Source organism: Tenrec ecaudatus, chromosome 9, assembly GCF_050624435.1.
Source record: "Tenrec ecaudatus isolate mTenEca1 chromosome 9, mTenEca1.hap1, whole genome shotgun sequence".
Lineage (NCBI taxonomy): Eukaryota > Metazoa > Chordata > Mammalia > Afrosoricida > Tenrecidae > Tenrec > Tenrec ecaudatus.
In genome coordinates this window covers 83355897-83375368 of record NC_134538.1, presented here as the reverse complement: position 1 = coordinate 83375368, position 19472 = coordinate 83355897, and the positions used below count along the sequence as shown (strand labels likewise).

The following is a 19472-nucleotide window of genomic DNA, read 5'->3' as shown; positions in this document are numbered from 1 at the left end:
AGTTCTGACGTGAAGGCTTATGCTCAGCTTTGTCTCTGACAACGAGACAACCGAGTAGGCGAAGACCCATCCCTAAAACGTGGCCCCTGGGAAAGCCAGCTGCTGGCTGTGAACCTCTGGTCCTCTGGGGGATTGGGAGTTGGGAAACCGGAGGTCAAAGGGTGTCGGTACAAGGTCCTGCTCCTAGAGCTCGGGTCACTGGCCATCAGTAGCAGCACAGGAGGGTGAGAGGGTGCAGCCATGCCTCCCACGAATAAGCCCTCTCCCAAGCAGGGAAGTAGGCAAGCACAGCAGCAGAGAGGGGAGACCAAGAGACCTGTCGGGGCTGTAGACTTCAAGGTTCCCACCATTCTTCCTTCGGTATTTTCTCCCCCATCGGAAATCCATAGCGTGTGTATGCTATATCCAAGTGTCTGAATTCAGCTCTGTACATAGGACATGCATGGAAAATGGTCTATTCTCTTCTCTTCTCGGGTGACGGCAGCCCCCCAGCACATGGCGTGCAAAGCAAGGCCAGTGAAGAAGCTAGCCTGTCGGGGAGCAACGGTTACCTGCAGCGTTCCTTTAGCATCTTTGCCAATAGCTCTGGACCGCCACCTCCTGTGTGATCTTTTTTCCTTTTTGGGACTTTCAAAAGCTCCACCCTTTTTTCAAAACAGGAAAGAGCACAGACAGTAAGGGCCTCCAAACCAGAGGGACGGACGTAGACCATGGCGAAACAGCTCCAGCTCCCTCAAGTGTGGCCGAAGCAACCCACCAGCCAACATCCCACGGTTAGTCACAGGCTGGGGAGAGAAGAGAAAGCAGGAGGAGGCTACCTGTGCACACCGAAGGGGACGTCTGGCTCACCTGGATGGCGTTGATGGCTGGTGCTGAATACGTCCGGTGCAGAACATCCATACTCTGCAGCAGCTGGCTCATCTCCACCAGGTAGCTGTGACAGTGTGCCAGGTCTGAGGGAGAGCAAAGAGTGCGTCTGACTCTCCACTGACACGAAGAGGAAGGAGTGTGCATGGAATTATCTTGGTACGCAAGCTTTAGCATGCTGGGTATCACCTACTTTTCTTATCTAGCTCAATCGGCTTTTCCATGTGCAAGAATAAGAAAGTTTTACTTCCTTCACGCCTAGAGAAACCAAACCCCAAACCAAACTCACTGCTACTGAGTCAATGTGGACTCATAAGTGACCCTGCAGGAAAGGCTAGAAATGCCCCGTGAGTTTCCGAGACCGTACCTCTTTGCAGGAATAGAAAGCCCTGTCTTTCTCCCGCAGAGTTGCGGGTGGTTTTGAACTGCTGACCTTGCAGTTAGCAGCCCAATGAGTAACCACTGGAGAAACAGTATGGATTAAAAGTATAGATAGGGAACCAGATGTCCTCAGTTGGGGTCCATTTGATGGTACGATTCTTGGACAAATTGTAGAACTTCTCTGTACCTCACTTTCCTCTTCTGGAAAATGGGGCTCATGATAGCATCTGGCTCATAAGACAGTTATGGCAGCTCGATGAGTTGGCATCTGCAGGCTGCTAAGAGTGGCTGGCACACGGCACTAAATAATCCGCTACTCTCGGCATCACCGTGATTCCTGGTCTTGCAGAAACAGGCTGTCCCACTGGCTTGCAAGGTCCTAGTATACACGCCACGAGTACAAGCAATGGGAAGCCCGTGGTGGTAGGTAAGGGCACCTTTGTCCATCACGAACCTGTGCGCAGACCATGAGGATCCTCTGCACAGCTGCAAACTGACCTGAGAGAACCTAAGACTATTCTCAGGCCAGCTCTTTGGTCACTAATTCAAAGGGGAGCCCGTCGTTTGCTATGTCCTGGATGCAGATGGTTGTTTCTTCCAAGGGTCAAGCCTCAGATGCCTTAGAATCCAAAAGCAAAGTGAAGCAAACCAGGAACCCTACGGAACCATGTAGAACTTTCCGAGGTGGCCAGTCCTTACAGGAGCAGACCATAGGGTCGTTCTCCAGTGGAGTGGTGGGGAGGGGGGCGGGGTTCAACTGCTGACTGTACAGCTAAGAGCTGACCTGGAAACCGAGGATTCCTATTTCATGTCTTAGGGTACACCCAACCCCACTGCCCTTGAGTTGATTCTGCTGCAGTGGCCCGATATAACCTCACAGAGGATTCTGAGACTAAATCCTAATAGGAGCTGACAGCCTCATCTTTCTCCTGGGTATCACCTAGTCCGGCGGTTCTCAACCTGTGGGTCGTGACCCCTGTGGGGGTCGAATGACCCTTCACAGGGGTCACCCAATTGATAACAGTAGCAAAATGACAGTGATGAAGTAGCAATGAAAATAATTTTATGTTTGGGGGGGGGGGTCACCACCACATGAGGAACTGTCTTAAAGGGTCGCGGCATTAGGAAAGTGGGTTGGAATTGCTGACCTTGCAGGTAAACTTGTTGAAACACTGGTCCCAGGGCTGCAGGTCTGTTTCTCATTTTGTACTTTGGTGGGGAGCCCAAGACTGCATTTGTACCCAGTTCACTAGCCATGCTGATGCTGCAGGTGAGGGGCTACACCTTGAGAACCATTGCTCCAAGCGGACACTCTGAAGTTCATGAGCAACAGCTATTGGGAAGGCCAGTTCTCTGGGACTCCTGGTGTGATAATATTTGCATTTTATTCAACAAGAACCCCCCCCCCCTGCAATTTTCAAGGTTGCCAACCTGGCATCTTTCTGAAATAGTGCTTCACAGTCTAGGCTACATTTTAGAATCACTTGAAAATGTTTGAAAATTGCATATGCCCCAATCCCACGACAGACTAGTCAAAATCAAAGGACTCCTCACTGGAGACTTCCACTTTTGGAATTTGTCAGTTCCCCAGGTGCTTGTTAGCTAATTAAAGAGGAGAACAGCTCAGCTTCATCCCAGCAGCTGCTCTCAGGGCTGGTTCCACATCAGATTCCTACGGGACACCTTGAAAAATTCATCTCCGTCTTGAACTAATTTAAACAGATTCCCGGGAAAGCTACCCAGCCATGATGATTCTGAAACCCTTTCTGATGTCTTCCGGGTGGAGTCAGGGTTGGGAAGTCTGTTTTATGGGGACTCACCCTCTGGTTTGCCCACGGACTGCTACAGCAATGGTTTCGATCTTGGCCATGTACTTGAATCATCTTGAACAATAGAGAGAGATGTCCAGACCCTCCCTCTAGAGACCGTGATTCAGCGAGCCCCACGTGGGCAGCTGCCAGGGGAACTTGAGAAGAAACGGAACGAACTAACAGGAGGGGGAAGGAGACCCTTCTCCCATGCACACTCAGAGGGCGGCACGGGGCTCGACAACCAGGGTCTTGTTGGCCTGAGTTCAGGCTTCATAGATGGACAGGGATCCGCGTGCACACACAGGGAGACAGAGAACACACATGCATTCACAGTGTAAGAACCACGTCAGTGCAGGCTCCAGTCACTCCACCTTTTGAGCATTTTTCCATGTCCTCCGACGACTGCAGCCACAACGGGACCCGTGAGTCCCCACCGCAAGAGAACGACAAGTTGCTGCCGGTTTGAAATGAGTTCTGCTTTGATATACTGCTGCGCTGTTGCACAAGAGACAAAAGCACATTACACATGAAGACAGCCTGGAGGGAACAATTTCAGATAAGCCTACCAGTAGCCACCTGCTTCCAATGAGGACGAGGTCTCTGGGAAGGCCCCTCTCGGGAAACCCCGAGTTCACAGGCCATCTCCCCAGGTCAGCCCAAACAGGCCGCATCCTAATGCTCGTCTCCGACAAAGGCCAACACTCTGCTATCAACGGCTGGAATATTTTATCAGCCCACCGTGGCCTGGCAGGCACTCAGTGCCAGTCAGCAGCCAGATAAGAAAGCCACAACCAAACTGGTCCAGAGAACGCTAGAACATTTGGGACATTATTTTACAACTTTTACATGATAGAGCACTTTATTACCAGAAAGAACACCAAACCTGAACTCATTAGGAGAAGGCTAAAACATCTGGGGACATTGCATATCTCTGAACGTTATTCTTCAATTACTGGCCCCGCCACTGCCAGCGAGTCGGTTCTGACTCATAGTGACCATGAACAAGACAGGGTGGAACTGCCCCCTTGGGTTTCCAAGGCCCTGACTCTTCATGGGAGTAGAAAGCCTCATCTTTCTCTAGTGGAGCGGCTGGTGGTTTTGAACTGCTGACATTGCGGATAGCAGCCTAACCGGTGACCACTGTGTCACCATGACTCCAGTTACTGCCTTACACGTGATATATGCCCATCTGGTGCTCACCCTGTCTGATTGGGCACACACACTACTAGACACAACTTAAAGCTTTCTGTCTTCTCCCCTCAAACCCAGTCCCTCCTCAGACCCAGCCTCCAAGATGAGGCTCCCGCCCAGAGCCGTGCCCTCCTTGGGACTCAGGATGAGCCCGCACTGGGTACCTTTCTACTCGAAATGGCCTCAAACGCCCCGGATGCGGAGTCCGTGACAGTGGACCCGGAGAAAAAGTGATTCACGTCGCGTGGAAACATGGCGATTTCGTTCTGACGATACATCCGGTGATGCCGGAGTTTGGAAACCCACTCATCAAAGCCATCTTCCGACTTCACCTGAAAGGGGTGAAATTGAAAGGAGGAAGCTAGAAGGTTAATCACTGGAAGGAACAGTTATTCATCAACCCGAGGTCACTCCCCACCCATCTTTTCCCGTTGGCATATGGATGGCCGTCGCCATCCTCAACGCCTGCGGAGCCCGGCCAGCAGAACAAGATGGCATGGGGGCTGGCATGCTCCAGTCTACGCCTGTGGCCCCTGGGGATCTGGAGTGCCTCCCACCCCAAGGGGGCTCATCTCGCAGCGCTGGGTGAGATGACATTCTGGGTGGTCCACAGGGCTTTCATTAGCTCCTTTTCAGAAGCACAAGAGGGGCTTCAAAGAGTTAACAAATTTCATTCTTTTAATTCCATTTTCAATGAACTCTGTGAATCCCCCTGTCCCCAGTGATCGCTAGGACTTTTGTCCTAGGCTGCCTTAGTCTGGAAGCCCCACTGGCACCTGCCCGCCCTAGCTGTGTCCGTTGGTATTTGAAATGCCAGTGGTATAGCTGCCCCTATCACAGCGACATGTGAGCCACCACAGCATGCACACCTGTCAGGCGTGTGTGTGTGTGTGGGGGTGCTGGGGGGTTGGCAAGAGAAGAAATCAGGGCTTCCAATTGGTTCATTCTGATGTGAAGGCCCTGCTGAAAATTCAGGGCATTTCCACTCAATTATAAACCAAGAGTCCGAGGGGATTCATGGGATTACACATTTATATCTAAGAATCTTGTTAAAATGTAGACTTTGATGAGTCTTGGGCTGGGGTTGGGGTAATGTGAGGAAAAAGTGGAAAGGAAAAAGGTCTTCATTAAGTATATATCTAACCTATGTATGAAACGTCCAGTTAGGCTATTTTTAAGAAGGCAACAAATCCTAGGTATATTAAGAGATACATTTAAGCTTATTATTATCTTTCTTTTGGAGCAAATTCTCTGTTCCCAGCTACTCTTATTCCAACAGGAAATATTAACACCATTTTTATTTTCAAAACTCTTATAATAATTCAAACTTTACAGATCTGTCTTCTCCGTATGGGAATGATTTCATAAATTTTTCCTAAGATATTTAACCTCATTCATCTTCTTTGGCAAAAAATACATGGTGAAGAACACATGAATGAGGGAGGGGGAAAATGAGGAGTGATACCAAGGGCTCAAGTAAAAGCAAATGTTTTGAGAATGATGATGGCAACAAATGTACAAATGTGCTTGACACAATGTATGTATGTATGGATTGTGATATGAGTTGTACGAGTCAGCAATAAAATGATTAAAAAAAAGAACACATGAATATAACAGTTATTTAAAAGAACATTTCTCTTGCTCTCAGAAATAAAAAAACTCTGAGAAAACATTATCAGAGATGTTACACACACACACACAGAGTTGGCTATCTTTTCTGTAGATACTGATATTAGATTCTTCTTCTTAGGTGTCATCAAGTAGGTCCCGGATCATCGAGCCTCTATGCACAACAGAATGAAACACTGCACGGTCCTGCACTATTGACAAGAGGCTATCAATGTCTAATATCCATGAAAAATATAACTAGTAAAAATATAAAATATTTCAAGCACTCATAAACTTACTACCTACACACATTTCTTAATAGCCAAGCTTGAGTCTAGGATTGTGTGCTAATACTTTCAAAGTGAAAACCTGAGAGCTATCTATATATTAGGGTGTAGTGAAGAATCCTGAAAGTACCATCACAGCCAAAAGAACAAGCAAATTTCTCTTGGAAAAAGTACAGCTAGAAGCTCCTTGAAAGCAAGGCCGGCGAGACTATGTCTCACGTATATTAGATAAGTTATCGGGAAAGACTAGTCCCTGGAAAAGGACTCCAAGCTTGGTAAAAGCAGAGGGGCAGAAAAAAGAGGAAGACCCTCGACCTGATGGAGTGGCACAGTGGCTGCAAACAAGAGCAATTGTGCAGACGGTGCCGGATCAGGCGGTGTTTCGATCTGTTGTCCACAGGGCTGCTTAGAGCTGGAGGCAGCTGGACGGCCCTGACCAACAACAGTACCCTCTGGAGGAGCAAATGTGAGAGAAAAACACACGAGTCGGCTGCTATGGAGTCGATTCTGACTCATTGTGACATCCTAAATGCAGAGTAGAACTGCTCCATAGGCCTGTCTTCCTAGGCACCTCTGGTGGGATTGAACCATTAACCTTTTGGTTAATACCTGAGCTTTTTATGTCCAGACTTCTATAGCAAGAGGTAGACTCCTGAAGCTGCAATTTCAAACATCCCAAAAGGGTGCTTGGAGGGTAAATTCCAAGAAGATTAACCCAGGTCAATCCTGTGAAAATCTTTACTATTGCTACTGCTGACAGCACATGCGAGGAAATAACCACCCGTGGCCCCATTCATTTAGGATTTATTCTGTTGGTTCTTAGTTTGGTTTTGCTGGCTAATACACAGAAGAACATCTGAGGCTTAAAACCCCCCAGACAATGCAGGAGATGTCATTTTCGGGAATATGCAACACAAACAGACACATCGATTTGTCTCCCTAAAGTAAATTTGTAAAGTACATTTTCTTTCTCAGATGTCGTTAATTAGAATTTTGTAGGGATCTTGATACAAATGGAGTGTATCATCCATTCTAATAATTTAAACTCGCAAACAAAGCCACCTGGCCTTAAGCTGATTCCAGCCCACAGCAAGCCTGCAGGCAGAGTAGAGTTGCCCCGTCAGGTCTGCAGGGCTGTTGTCTTTACATCAGCAGACTGTTTCAGCCTTCTCTTGCAGAGCAGCTGGAGGGTGGGGGGTGGTTTGACCCACTGCTCTGTTAGTACTCAGCCAAGCACTTTAACCATGGTGCCACCAGGGTGCCTTACCCCAATCTGAGGTCCTTCATGGAGATTTCCCATTAGATCAACTATAAGTTAAACAAGGTAGAAGAAACAAAATAGTTTATTTAATAAATGACTAAACCCCCCTCCCTGCAGAAGAATTCACTTCAGAGGACAGCACTGAAGCTGCAGCTCAGGGAGAGGGACATGTCTGATCAGAGCACCCGGGATCATATGAAGGGGGAGGAAGAGAGAGTGGAACACAGCCTGGCCACCAAGCCCTGAGGACGATATTCCCACTCAGAGCAGCCAATCCACAGAGAAGACCAAGACACAGTGTACCTCACTGACCCACAGCGCTATGGGGGGACAACACTTGAGACACAGTGCATGGATTGTGCCCAATTTGACCCCACCACACTGAGGCGAAACGCTAAGGGTGTGCAACATAACAGCAAGGGGAACAGAGCAACAAAGTCCCCAGGGAATACCAAAAATAGACTTTGGGCATGACACCCCATCATACCCGACAGGAAAACATTCCTACTAAAGGTCAACAAACAGACCTTGAACTATTGACAGGCTTTTCTTTTTCTGTTGTCAATTTTTGTTGTTTTGTTTTCTTTTGTTGCTTAGTTTTGCCCTGTCTTGTTTTTTGTGCATATTATTATCTCTGCAAGTCTATCTAGATAAGATAGGTGATATAAACAATCTGCAGGAGAAAACAATGGGACTCACGGTTCTGGGGGTGGGGGGGGCACATGGGAGAGGAGGAGATGGGGGGAAAGGAAGTGGGTGTTAACAAACCCAGGGACAAGGGAACAACAAGTGATCTAAAATCGATGGTGATGAGAGTATAGGAGGCCTGGTGGGGCTTGACCAAGGGCAATGTAACCAAGAGGAATTACTGAAACCCAAATGAAGGCTGAACATGATAGTGGGACAAGAGGAAAGTAAGAGGAAATAGAGGAAAGAACTAGGAGGCAAAGGGTATTTATAGAGGTCTAAATACAGGCATGTACATATGTAAATATATTTGTATATGACAATGGGAAAATAGATCTATGTGCATATATTTATAGGTTTAATATTAAGGTAGCAGATGGACATTGGGCCTCCATTCAAGTACTCCCTCAATGCAAGAATACTTGGTTCTATTAAACTGGCATTCCATGATGATCACCTTCCCAACACAATCGCTGAAGACAAAGCGGATGCACAGCCAATGTGGTGAAGAAAGCCGATGGTGCCCGGCTCTCAAAAGATATAGCATCTGGGGTCTTAAAGACTTGAAGGTACACAAGCGGCCATCTAGCTGAGAAGCAACAAAGTCCACATGGAAGAAGCACACCAGCTCGTGTGATCATGAGGTGTCTAAAGGATCAGTTATCAAAAAAACAAAAAAATCATATCATTGTGAATGAGGGGAGTGCGGAGTGGAGACCCAAAGCCCATCTGTAGGCAACTGGACATCCCCTTACAGGAGAGCCAGTCAGGGTGCAGTAGAGCACCAATGAAACATACAACTTTCCTCTAGTTCTTTAATCCCACCCTCCAACTAACGTGATCCCAAATCTACCTTATAAATCTGGCTAGACCAGATGTACACTGGTACAAATCAGAGCTGGAAACACAGGGAATCCAGGATATTTAAAGCCCTCAGGACCAATAATGAGAGTAGTGATATCAGGAGGGTAAGAGGAAGGTGGGGGAGAAAGGGGCAACTGATCACAATGATCTACATATAACCCCCTCCCTGGGGGATGGACAACAGAAAAGTGGGTGAATAATAATAATTTATAAATTACCAAGGGTTTGTGAGGGAGGGAGGGGAAAAATGAGCTGATACCCAGGGCTCAAGTAGAAAGCAAATGTTTTAAGAATGATGAGGACAACAGATGTACAAATGTGCTTGACACAGTGGATGTATGTATGGATTGTGATAAGAGTTGTATGAGCCCCAATAAAATGATTTTAATAAAGAAATAAATGACTAAAGATGTTGTCCCAGACTCTTAGCTAGTTATGGGACCGCAGACTAGTTCTAGGACACTTAACCTACGTGCTAGGCCCAGGTCCTTCATGTACAAAATAAGAGAACAGAAACAGACTACCCAGAAGTAGAAACTGTGTGACTCAGGGGTTATGTTCGAATGTAACAATCACAGCTGATATTCAAAAGCATGAACAAGAACCATAAAAACAACAACATAAAGTGTATCAACACAGAGAAATACACAAGTGCTTTTACTAAAACATCTGGACTCAATATATTTTATGACAGGGTGGCTGTGGGGAAATGGGGAGCTAAGAACAATGAGCACAAGCAAGAAGAACACTCTAAAATTGATTGAGGTAATGATCGCACAATTCTTTTAGATATGATTGAACTATTGAATTTCATGCGATGAATTATGCATCAATAAAACCATTAAAATACATATATTTCGAGGCATTCAAATCTGTGTTTTTTTTAAATGAAAAATTAATCATCAGTGCTATTCTGAGAAATAAGATCCCATTTTGTCATGAGGGTGTTATAAAACCGAACAGCGGAAGTAGTTGGAGAAATCACTTAAAGATTCTAGAGGAGATTAACCACTGAATAACCAACTCGATTAAAAAAAAAAAAAAAGAAGAACCAACTAAAAACAAAACAAAGTCACTGTTACTGAGTCGGTGCCATTCAGAGCAACCCGAATGCAGAAGAACGGCCTCTGTGCGCGTCTTAGCGCGGAGCTGTGTACGGGAGGGGAAGCCTGTCTTTCTCGGGCCGAGTGGCTGGCTGTTTCCAACAGCTGACGGCACAGCTGGTACCCCAAGCCACTATGCCATCCAGGCTCCCTACGCGGAGTAGTCTTCCATAAACCTTTTTACTTGAAGATTACATTTAGCCATTCTCCACCGGGGCAATTTTGCCCTTAGGGGCCATGGGGCAAAATCTACAGCCATTTTTAGTTGTGGCACCTGGAGGGGCACCCCTGGCATTTCATGAGTAGAGCCCAGGGATGCTGCTAACCTTCGTACAGGGCACAGCACAGAGCCACACAATAAGTGCCTAGCTCAAACCGCCAGCGATGCTGAGGTTGAGAAACCTGCTTCATTCAGTGAACTGCGCGCACAGGAATGGGGGCTTGGGTTAGGAAACAGTGTATTTGACTTGTCCAGCCAATCAACCACACTTACATGTTAAACATGTATTATTCACGCACTGCTCACAAGCTGTGGACCAGACAGGGACACGCTAAGGAATGGGCTCATAAGCTCATATTTTATTTTCCCAATCTCCAAGCTCTGCTTCCAATACCCTCAAGTAATTTGCCTCTACAAATCTTTAGAAAATGTTAATATTTTCTCAACTGTTTTTCCATTGGTTTTCACTGTTTTGGGTGGAAGTTTACAGAGCAAATTAAGTTCCCATGTGAGAATCTCTGTATAAATGGTTCATTTTCCCCAATGCATCCATACATTCTTTTGACTTCTGGTTATTCCGGTCCCATTCTTCATGTCTAACATTCAGGTACCACCTAATAAGCACAGATGGTAACTAACGCTATTGACCTTACTGCGGCCTAGCATTATGCCACTTTCTCTTTATGTTGCCATTCAAGGTTAGCACTATATTCCCATTTGTTAGAGGAGAAAATGGAGACTTCCGGAGATTAATTTGCCAAATATCAACAGTTGGTAAAGAGCCAAGATTTGGACTAGGCTGATGATCTTCACAGTTTATGCCTCATGCTTTTAACTGTCAAACCATCACCACGGACCACCCGTGCATAATAGTGAAGCAGACAGTTGCTAACTGAAGGTGGGCGCTTCAAACCCACCAACCACTACACAGGGAAAGATGTGGCAGTTGTCTTCTGTCACGATTTACAACTTTTGGGGTCAGTTTTACTCCACCCTGTAAAGCTCACTATGAGTTGGAATGACTCAAAGCCAGAGTTTGATACCACCACCACCACAAGCAACTGTGGGAGAGTGAGAGCAACAGAGGAGACAGCTTAAAAAGGCAGAGCTTGAATTGGCTCATTCTGGTAATTCTCTTTTGAGAATTGGCCTTTCCATCCCAGATATACTGAATCATCAGCCTTGACATTTTAACATGACCCCTAGGTGATTCTTCTAAAAGCCCTGGTAAAAAATGTAGAACTGGTTCATTCCAGTTCAACCACTTCCACTAAGAATTTGCCCTTCCACCCCAGATATGCTGCTGCTGTTGTTAGGTGCCATTGAATTGGTTCTGACTCATAGTGACCCTGTGTACATGTGGTAGTTACATAATCTCATGTCAACTTGAAAAAGAGTGAAAGGGTGGAGTCTAGCCTGACAATCAGGCCACAGCCTGATGGTACCTTTTGGTGGGAATGGCCTTCTCATAAGGAGGGTCCTGGGAACCTTCCCTCTATCTCTCTGCCTTCACCTTCCTGCTGATGAGTCACGCTGAGCCCTGGAGATGCTTCCACCACCATTGGATCCACAGGACTTTGTACCCACCAGCCTGTGATCTTCCTGCATTCTACATCATTGTGTGCAGCTGCCTGAGTCTGAAGAGTGGTTTATGGACTGGGCTAGGCTGGGGTGATTGCTTGATATAGAATAACTTCTTGATATACAGCTCTCTCATGCATATGCGTGTCCCTGGATTTGTTTCTCTAGTCAACCTGGTCTAGCACAGTGCAGCAGAACAAACACTGCCCATTCCTCTGCCAACCTCACAACTGTTCTTATGTTTGAAGCCACTGGATCAGCCACTGTGCCAATCCATCTTGTCAAGCGTCATCCTCTCTTTCCCTGCCCCATTACTTTACCAAGCATGACGCCCTTCTCCAGGGACTGGTAGTACCTTCTGACCTTAGCGGCTCCTCTTGTAGCACTCTCTCTGACAATATCCGGCTGCCATTCATGAGGTTTTCAGTATCCGACAAAACTCGGCTGCTATCCATAATGTTGTTAGTGGCTAATTCCTCCAAATGGACAGTCTATCCCCTCTCCATAGTCTGTTCACAGCCCAAAAGTCCTGTTGAAACCTGTTCATTTTGGGTGACTATCCTGGCATTTGAAATATTAGTGACATAGCTTCCAGCACCACAGCAACACACACGCCACCACAGTACGACACACTGACAGGTAAGGGGTGGACCTCAGATATATTGAATCAAAATAGACTTTTTTAAAAAATCGTTTTAGTAGGGGCTCATACAACTCTTATCACAATCCATACATATAATTGTGTAAAGCACATCAAAATATTTGCTCTCCACTTAAGCCCCTGGCATCAGGTCCTCATTTTTCCTCTCCTTCCCCGCTCCCCACCAAAATCTACTTTTTTTTCCTTTTAAGCACAAAGATTTTTTTAATTTATTATAATTGGGAGTTAATACACATAGCATATCATTCAATAGTTCAATCATTTCAAGCAGAATCGTACAATTAAAAGCACAAATTTTCATTGTTTTTCTCATTACTGTGACTTCACAATCACAGAAGACTCCAGTTTCCTTTCATTCGGACCTTCTTGCTGAATACGAGGCATCAGTCTCTCCACTCTCTGCACCTGCAAACTCCGAAGGGTGAGCTAAGCATGGGGAAACCTTTATCTTCATATTCACCTTGCATCTTCAGAGTTAGGAGACTTCTTCTCCAAGAGTCCTTTCAGATACCTGGATATTCTCTAACTCCCAAAATCTACTTTTAACAAGATCCCCAAGTGATTCTTTCATATCCACAGGTTCAGTGTGTCCAATAAATTTCCTCCTTCGGTTCCTATTTGCACCTCTCGATATTCCCTTGAAGTACCTGATGCATTTGGCAATGCCAACCGTCCATATCAGACCTGTAGAATGGTAAAAGTTCAGGTTCTATGAACATTCTATGTTGCCGGGTCACTTGTACAAGATGGGGACCTCCCTGTCGTTGGGACACTTTCTGCACCAGTGAAGAAAGTCTTTCACCGTTTAAGAATCCAACAGAGCTGGCAGTGAGTCTTTCCTCCTGTCGCATCTCTTCCGAGTCATCTTTTCTGTTGTTGCAATGGAACAAGAGTCACCCAAGGCGAACCTGAGTGACCTGCCACATCCATGTCTGTGCTTCACAGGAAAACCGCCCCAGTAGCAAACCACAACAGCTGGATTCTCAAATCCCTTCTTCCATGCATGGAAGGCAAATGGCACAGGAAGAAAGACAAACTATTTAAGCCAATTACAGGGTCCAGTAAATGCTAGAAAATACATCAGAAAAAACCGTGGTCTTTTCACCATGTGAAAAGTCCACACAGTACTGGTACCTAAGTATGCCAGAGACAAAGGACATATTCTTCAGAGAGAAGGGACTATGCCAAAGGGCTCTTGACAGAGTGGGCCCTGCCTTCCTGGGTAGAGGGAGGTGAACAGGAAAGAGCTGTCGTCTTCTCCTTCCGATCCCACTCATCCCCCATGGATGCAGATAAAGTCAGGCTGTCAGCTTGGCAGCACCTGGGTGTGGTGAAGGGAACCTCTCTGCACAGGTTGAGCTACTCATAGCAGACAGCGAGTAGACAGACTGTCTTATGGAACACTCTTTTGCTTGAGAAGACTAACACAGAGAAAAGGCACAATTGAAGAAGGCAGGCTGAGAGAGTGAAGGTTTACTGTGCCAACCTGGCGAATAAACACAGGTGGGGTTAATTGAAGGACGGGGGCATAAATGGCTCAGTGAGCCTCGCCTTTCTAGTTCTTGGATCACTTGCTTTCTGATGATCAGACCAGGGTGCAGCTGCCTTAGCCAGTTCCCTGCTTCAGCTGGCAAGGCTCACTTCCTGCAAGACACCGTGAGAAGCCACATGGACCTACCCCGATGCAGCCCTGGGTGCTGGAGCAGCCGTGTGGAGACCCCTGCCAGCGCTGAGATGCTTACACGCTCACTGATTCGGCTTTCCTCCTGCAGTCAGCATCATTGCGTGTCTTTTGTGAAATTGAGGAGGACTTTGTAGACTGGTGTCAGACATATAGGCTAATTTTGGACTTTTGGGCTTGGACAGCACTGGGTTGGGATGCTTTCTTAATGTGCACTTACCCTTTATATAAAACTCTCTCTTATACATATGAGTTTCTGTGGATTTGTTTCCCTAGTTTACCCAGACTACCACACATGCTTTCCCCAGGGGTCTTGGCCTCACTGGTGCTGACAATGAATCAATGGTAAGAGGATGGAGGAGAGGCAGCCACTGAAAATGTATGAAGATAGCATCGCTGTGTGGAAAATCAAGGGCCAACCAAATCCAACGCAGTTAAGCCAATTCCTTTCAGTGTTGATGCACTTTAAATGCTTTGTCGAACCAGCAGTACCCAAAGCGGTACAGTGAGCACAACAGGGGTACATGCAGGAGACTACCCGGATGGATCAGGGAGACATCCATAAACCTTCTCTGTAGAAGGAAAAGGTTGAAGAGTCTGCCAGCAATTACTCTGCTGACCCTAGGAAATGGGTGAGGCTCGTCCCCGATACCTCAAATGCAAGATCAAACATATGTGTGAGTGTATACATACATATATATATCGACAGTTCCATCTTTATGAACATCTCAGCTGCCAGCTTAGTGTTTTCCACCAAGCTGGGGAGCAGAAAACTTTCACAGGCTTCACAATCTTCTTGGGTGCTGCCTTTGTGGCGGCCACTGCTGTCTTTTTAGGTGCTTGTTTAGCCCTTTTTTTTGTTTGTTTCTCTGGCAGTCCTGAGAGGCTGTTCTCTTTTGGGCCTTTCTAGTTTCATGTTTCTGATTCTTCTTGGCTATTATGTCAACAAGAGATGAACCAGTTATGGCCCTCTGGAATTTGACTGTACGGTGTTTTTTTTTTCTTCTGAATTTCTTTGAATTGCCCCCTTTTGTGCTTCCTTCTGTAGAGGACGGTCCAGTTTTTCTGAGGAGGGTTCCTCTTGGAAAGGAATGTTGACTTGCGTCTCGCGCTGCATTAAGAAACTAGGAAACCTTCCCACCGGCCTGGCGGAGCATCTCCTGTTTCCAGGGTAAATCTTGCACCCGCTGAAATGGCACTGCCTGACGTTCATGGCTGCGGCAGCAGAAGACCAGGGAAGACAGCGAAGAGGAATCAACTCGACCTTGGAACCAAACAGTACTGATGACTTTCCTAGCTCAGAGGCAGCATCCAGCGAGCACTGAAGTTGACCTGAGGAAGCCACGACCAAACATCTCCAGGGAGTGATGGGTCACCGATAATGTATACTGTCACTGATGGAAGCACGGGAATAAACACCGCGCGGGACCAAAAGCCCACTCCTCCAGGATGCTTTCCGTCCTAAGCACAGCGCCGACGCAGTCTACCAACAAGACGTGACTCCCTCTTGCTTCTCTGCTCTGTGCCCTGGCGCTCCTTTAAGCCGGGGCACTGCTTGTCCTTCCTCCACGGCGCTCCTCCTCCAGTGGCTGTATCCGAGCATCCAGAATCCAGACGGCACCCATATCCCAGGTGGAACTTGGATTCCCTGACCAGGTGCAGGAGAAAGGTTTTGATGCCATCAGCCATCTCTTTACAACAAAGCTATCAACTCTATGGAGGAGGAAAGAGAAGTACCTGACACACCTCTCCTTACGAAGAGCCCGGCAGCTCCCGGCCAGCTCGTGGGGCTCTGGTTCCGGTCCTGGTTGCGCCTCAGCCCTCCCCACCACAGGCCCACTGTGATCTTCTTAAAGTGTCCATGCTGATTCAGTACACCTGGAGTCGAAAAGGCAAATTCTCGGCAAGGAGTCTAACTGAAGTGAACCAGTTGGATGACCGGTTAGGAGGTACTATCTGAAATTTTCCTATTTGGGAAAAATAATTCCTGGCATTTCATTGATATAGGAGAATCTTGAGAAAATGTCTAGGGCAGTTCTACCCTGCCCTAGAGGTTCGCCGTGAGTCGGAAACTGACTTGATGGCAATGAGTTTTGTTGTGTTTAGTTTTGGGGGGATGGTGGCATGGCCAGGGAGGTTGGGGAGAAATGAGGAGCTATTAATAATGAGTACAAGAAAGAAGGAAATGTTCTAAGATTGATGCTGGTGTTGACTGCACAACGTTTCTTAATGGGATTGAACGATGAGATTGAACAAATGTGAATTACATACTAATAAAAATGCTCAATTAAAAAAAGGATTTTCTATAAAATTAACTGGGGGTGCAAGACAGAGCTCTGTAGACCCAATTCGATAAGCAAGAAACACAGGTTAACCTACGGCAAAGGTTCTTAACCAAGGACGGCGCGCCCTGGGGAGAGGTTGTTTGGAAACGAGGATGTTGGTCTACTGATCACTTCCATAATCACCAGGAGCGGTTGTTTGGTTTTGTTTTGTTTTTCCTGGAATGTGGGGACGCAGGTCCCTGTGACATGGATACTAAATCTTCAGCAATGCTGCCTGTAGTTCTCTATAGAGAAGAACCATATCTTTCAAAGTCAATTACCCCTCACCACCACCACCACCCCCCGCCCCCAAAATCCTCCTAAACACTGCCATCGGGTCAGTTCCAACGCCCAGAAACCCCATCCGACCGAGCTGAACTGTTCTCTGGGTTCCTGAGGCTGTCCATCTCTATGGGAGGAGACAGCCTCGTCTTCTCCAGACCGATGACCGACAGCGTCCATTCACAAACACTGGTCATGAAGATCTTTAACATGTTGACTGAATGGAAATCTTCAAAGACATCACCAATACCTACAATGTGTGGGTGGCACGGCCTTACCTGGCATGATAAATGAAACCCCGTGCCCAACACCAAGAGAGCACCAGGCGGCGAGGCGGGGCCTGGGCGCACCCTCACCTTGAGATGGTAGATGTGCTCCTCAGTATCGAGATCGATGCACTTGGACGACTTCTTCACAGACATGACGGAGAGCCCAACGTCGATGCAGCCATGCAGCTTCTCCCGCTCGACCTGCAGAGGCACCGAGAGAGCTGCTTGAGCTCAACAGAGGGGCGTCCTTCAAAGTCCTGTCCTCTGCCCTGACCTGCCACCGCCACTGTCGGTAAAGATGGGAGCGAGGATGCGCCGCATGTGGGGAGAACCAGTACTGGGTCAGCGGTTCGACACGCGTTACCTTATGTGGCCTGTGAGGCAGCAAGCTTTAGCCAGTTACAGACGAGAAGGCTGCGGTACAAAGCAAGCCAAGGAGCGGAGTCGACTGGCCGTGAATGTGAACCCAGGCAGTACGGCTCCAGTGGCGGGGAATGAGCCGCTCAGCCACACGGCCTCCCGTGCAGTTTGTTTCTAGTGTCCAAATTCACGTCCCGCTCTTAAAAAGGGGAGCATGGACGTGACGCTCAGAGAGGCTGGAAAAGGAGTGAAGGGAGAGTGGAGTGTGCGGTGTGAGGAAGGCTGAAGACCCAGCCTTCGGGAGAGGAGCAGTCCACAGGGCCTCCTTCTACACAAAGCTCCTCAGGCACTGCACGAGTGGCCCTGACCACCTGAGGCACATTTACCTCTTCTAGTTCCCGGTGAAGATGTCTTCTCTTGCCCAGAGAACCCCTCAGCATGACTCTACACAGAAAAGACCATGGGATGCCCTATTCCGTTTTAGAAATCCCCACACCTCCACCTGGTGGCTAACCTGAGCTCATCTAGGACCCAGGGCCGAGAAAATGGGGAGTGGGCACTGCTGTTCCACGATCAGAAGCGTGACCCCCGAGTTACATAATGACATCACTGGCCAGACAGCCTTCATCGTTCCTCAATAGCATGTTGGATAAATAAGACGACTTACATCGGTTTGGCTCTTGGCATATTTCAGGATCCCTTTGTCCAGATAGAAGAATCTCTGTGAGGAAGAAAATGCAACACATTAAGATGTCCCACTGAGTAAGATATGACAAAATAGTAATTTATACATTATTAAGGGTTCATGAGGGAGGGGGGAGCGGGGAGGGAGGGGGGAAAATGAGGAGCTGACGCCAAGGGCTTAAGTGGAGAGCAATGTTTTGAGAATGATGAGGGCAATGAATGTGCAAATGTGCTTTATATAATTGATGTATGTATGGATTGTGATCAGAGCTGTGTGAGCCCCTAATAAAATGATTTAAACAAAAAAAGATTTCCCACTGAAACCTTCCCTGGGAGGTTTAACCTCCAATGGCATGTCAGTATCGGAGAGCCTGGTGTAGATAAAGCCAGGCCAACATCTCACCTTGTGCCAGCCTTTTAAGGGCCATTTCCTCTTCTTTAGCAGGAATCCTTTCTGAATTGGCGGCTCCTGAGTGCAATTCATCTCTCCCCTTAGCCCCTCCACCACTTCCCAGCTGTCCTGTTAAAAAAAAAAAAAAGACGCATGCTAAATGGTTATTTTCCAAACAATAATGATGTTAAGAAGCACTCCATCCTGCTAGCAAATCCACCCAAGGCAGGGCACACATGGCTAGGTTTGTTGGGGAGAAGAAATTCAAAGTGAATTTCCATACAGACCTTGGACTTTAGAGATTGAGTGCTAGCTATAGGTTAGTGGTGTCAAATGGGACTTTTCCCCCCTTTTCTTTTCAAAAGCTCTCTGGAAATGTTTCCCTCTCTTTGGTGCTGAGAGCCCGATACCCAGAGCTAAGGATAGAGTTCTACTATAAAGTCTGTTTCCCCCCTTTCCCACCATGATGGTAGTTACTGTTCACGCACCCCTAAACCTCCATCTGAATCTCAACCTAAAGCTACAGACATCAGCACAGAAGGTGGGTGTAAAAGGAGGAGTAGAATGGGAGTCGGGGGACAAGGACTCTAACGAATTAGCTGGGAAAAAGGAGAGTGAAGGAATGCAAGTTCGTCCTCATGACAGCTTTTAAAATACATTCGCCGAACGTCTCGGTGTGTGAATACTGGAACTCATGAAGCATCAGAGGGTGATGTCGCAAGAATAATTGTCATTTCTTCCCCCCCACCCCGAGATACTGGTTTTCCCTTTCTTTTTGCCTCAATGTTTTTGGGTTTTGCTGTTACTATTTAAAGTGTTGGCAATTTTTTAGCTGGGAAAACAGTTGCTACAAATAGCTCTCAACTGTTGGCTACTTAGAGTTTCATCAAATAGTTGACAGAAAAAAAGCATTTACATTTAAAAGGGAGTGAAAGTATTAAGGGTTACCAGAGGCAGGA

General features: G+C 47.0%; 1 protein-coding gene and 1 pseudogene across 4 annotated transcripts in view; both read right to left on the bottom strand.

The window, feature by feature from the left end:
• The window catches only part of OSBPL3 (oxysterol binding protein like 3), a 235460-nt gene that overhangs the window by 69880 nt on the left and 146108 nt on the right, over window positions 1-19472 (bottom strand). For 2 of the 4 annotated variants that reach the window (XM_075558278.1, XM_075558280.1), the window contains exons 3-9: window positions 18526-18642; window positions 18106-18159; window positions 17166-17279; window positions 4415-4582; window positions 3431-3554; window positions 850-953; window positions 552-644 (exon numbers count right to left, since the gene is read on the bottom strand). In XM_075558278.1, the coding sequence (XP_075414393.1) occupies window positions 552-644; window positions 850-953; window positions 3431-3554; window positions 4415-4582; window positions 17166-17279; window positions 18106-18159; window positions 18526-18642 (774 nt within the window). The remainder of the gene's footprint in view (window positions 1-551; window positions 645-849; window positions 954-3430; window positions 3555-4414; window positions 4583-17165; window positions 17280-18105; window positions 18160-18525; window positions 18643-19472) is intronic. The other 2 variants (XM_075558279.1, XM_075558281.1) reach the window with 1 other exon arrangement.
• On the bottom strand, window positions 13821-17021 carry LOC142456996 (etoposide-induced protein 2.4 homolog; annotated as a pseudogene).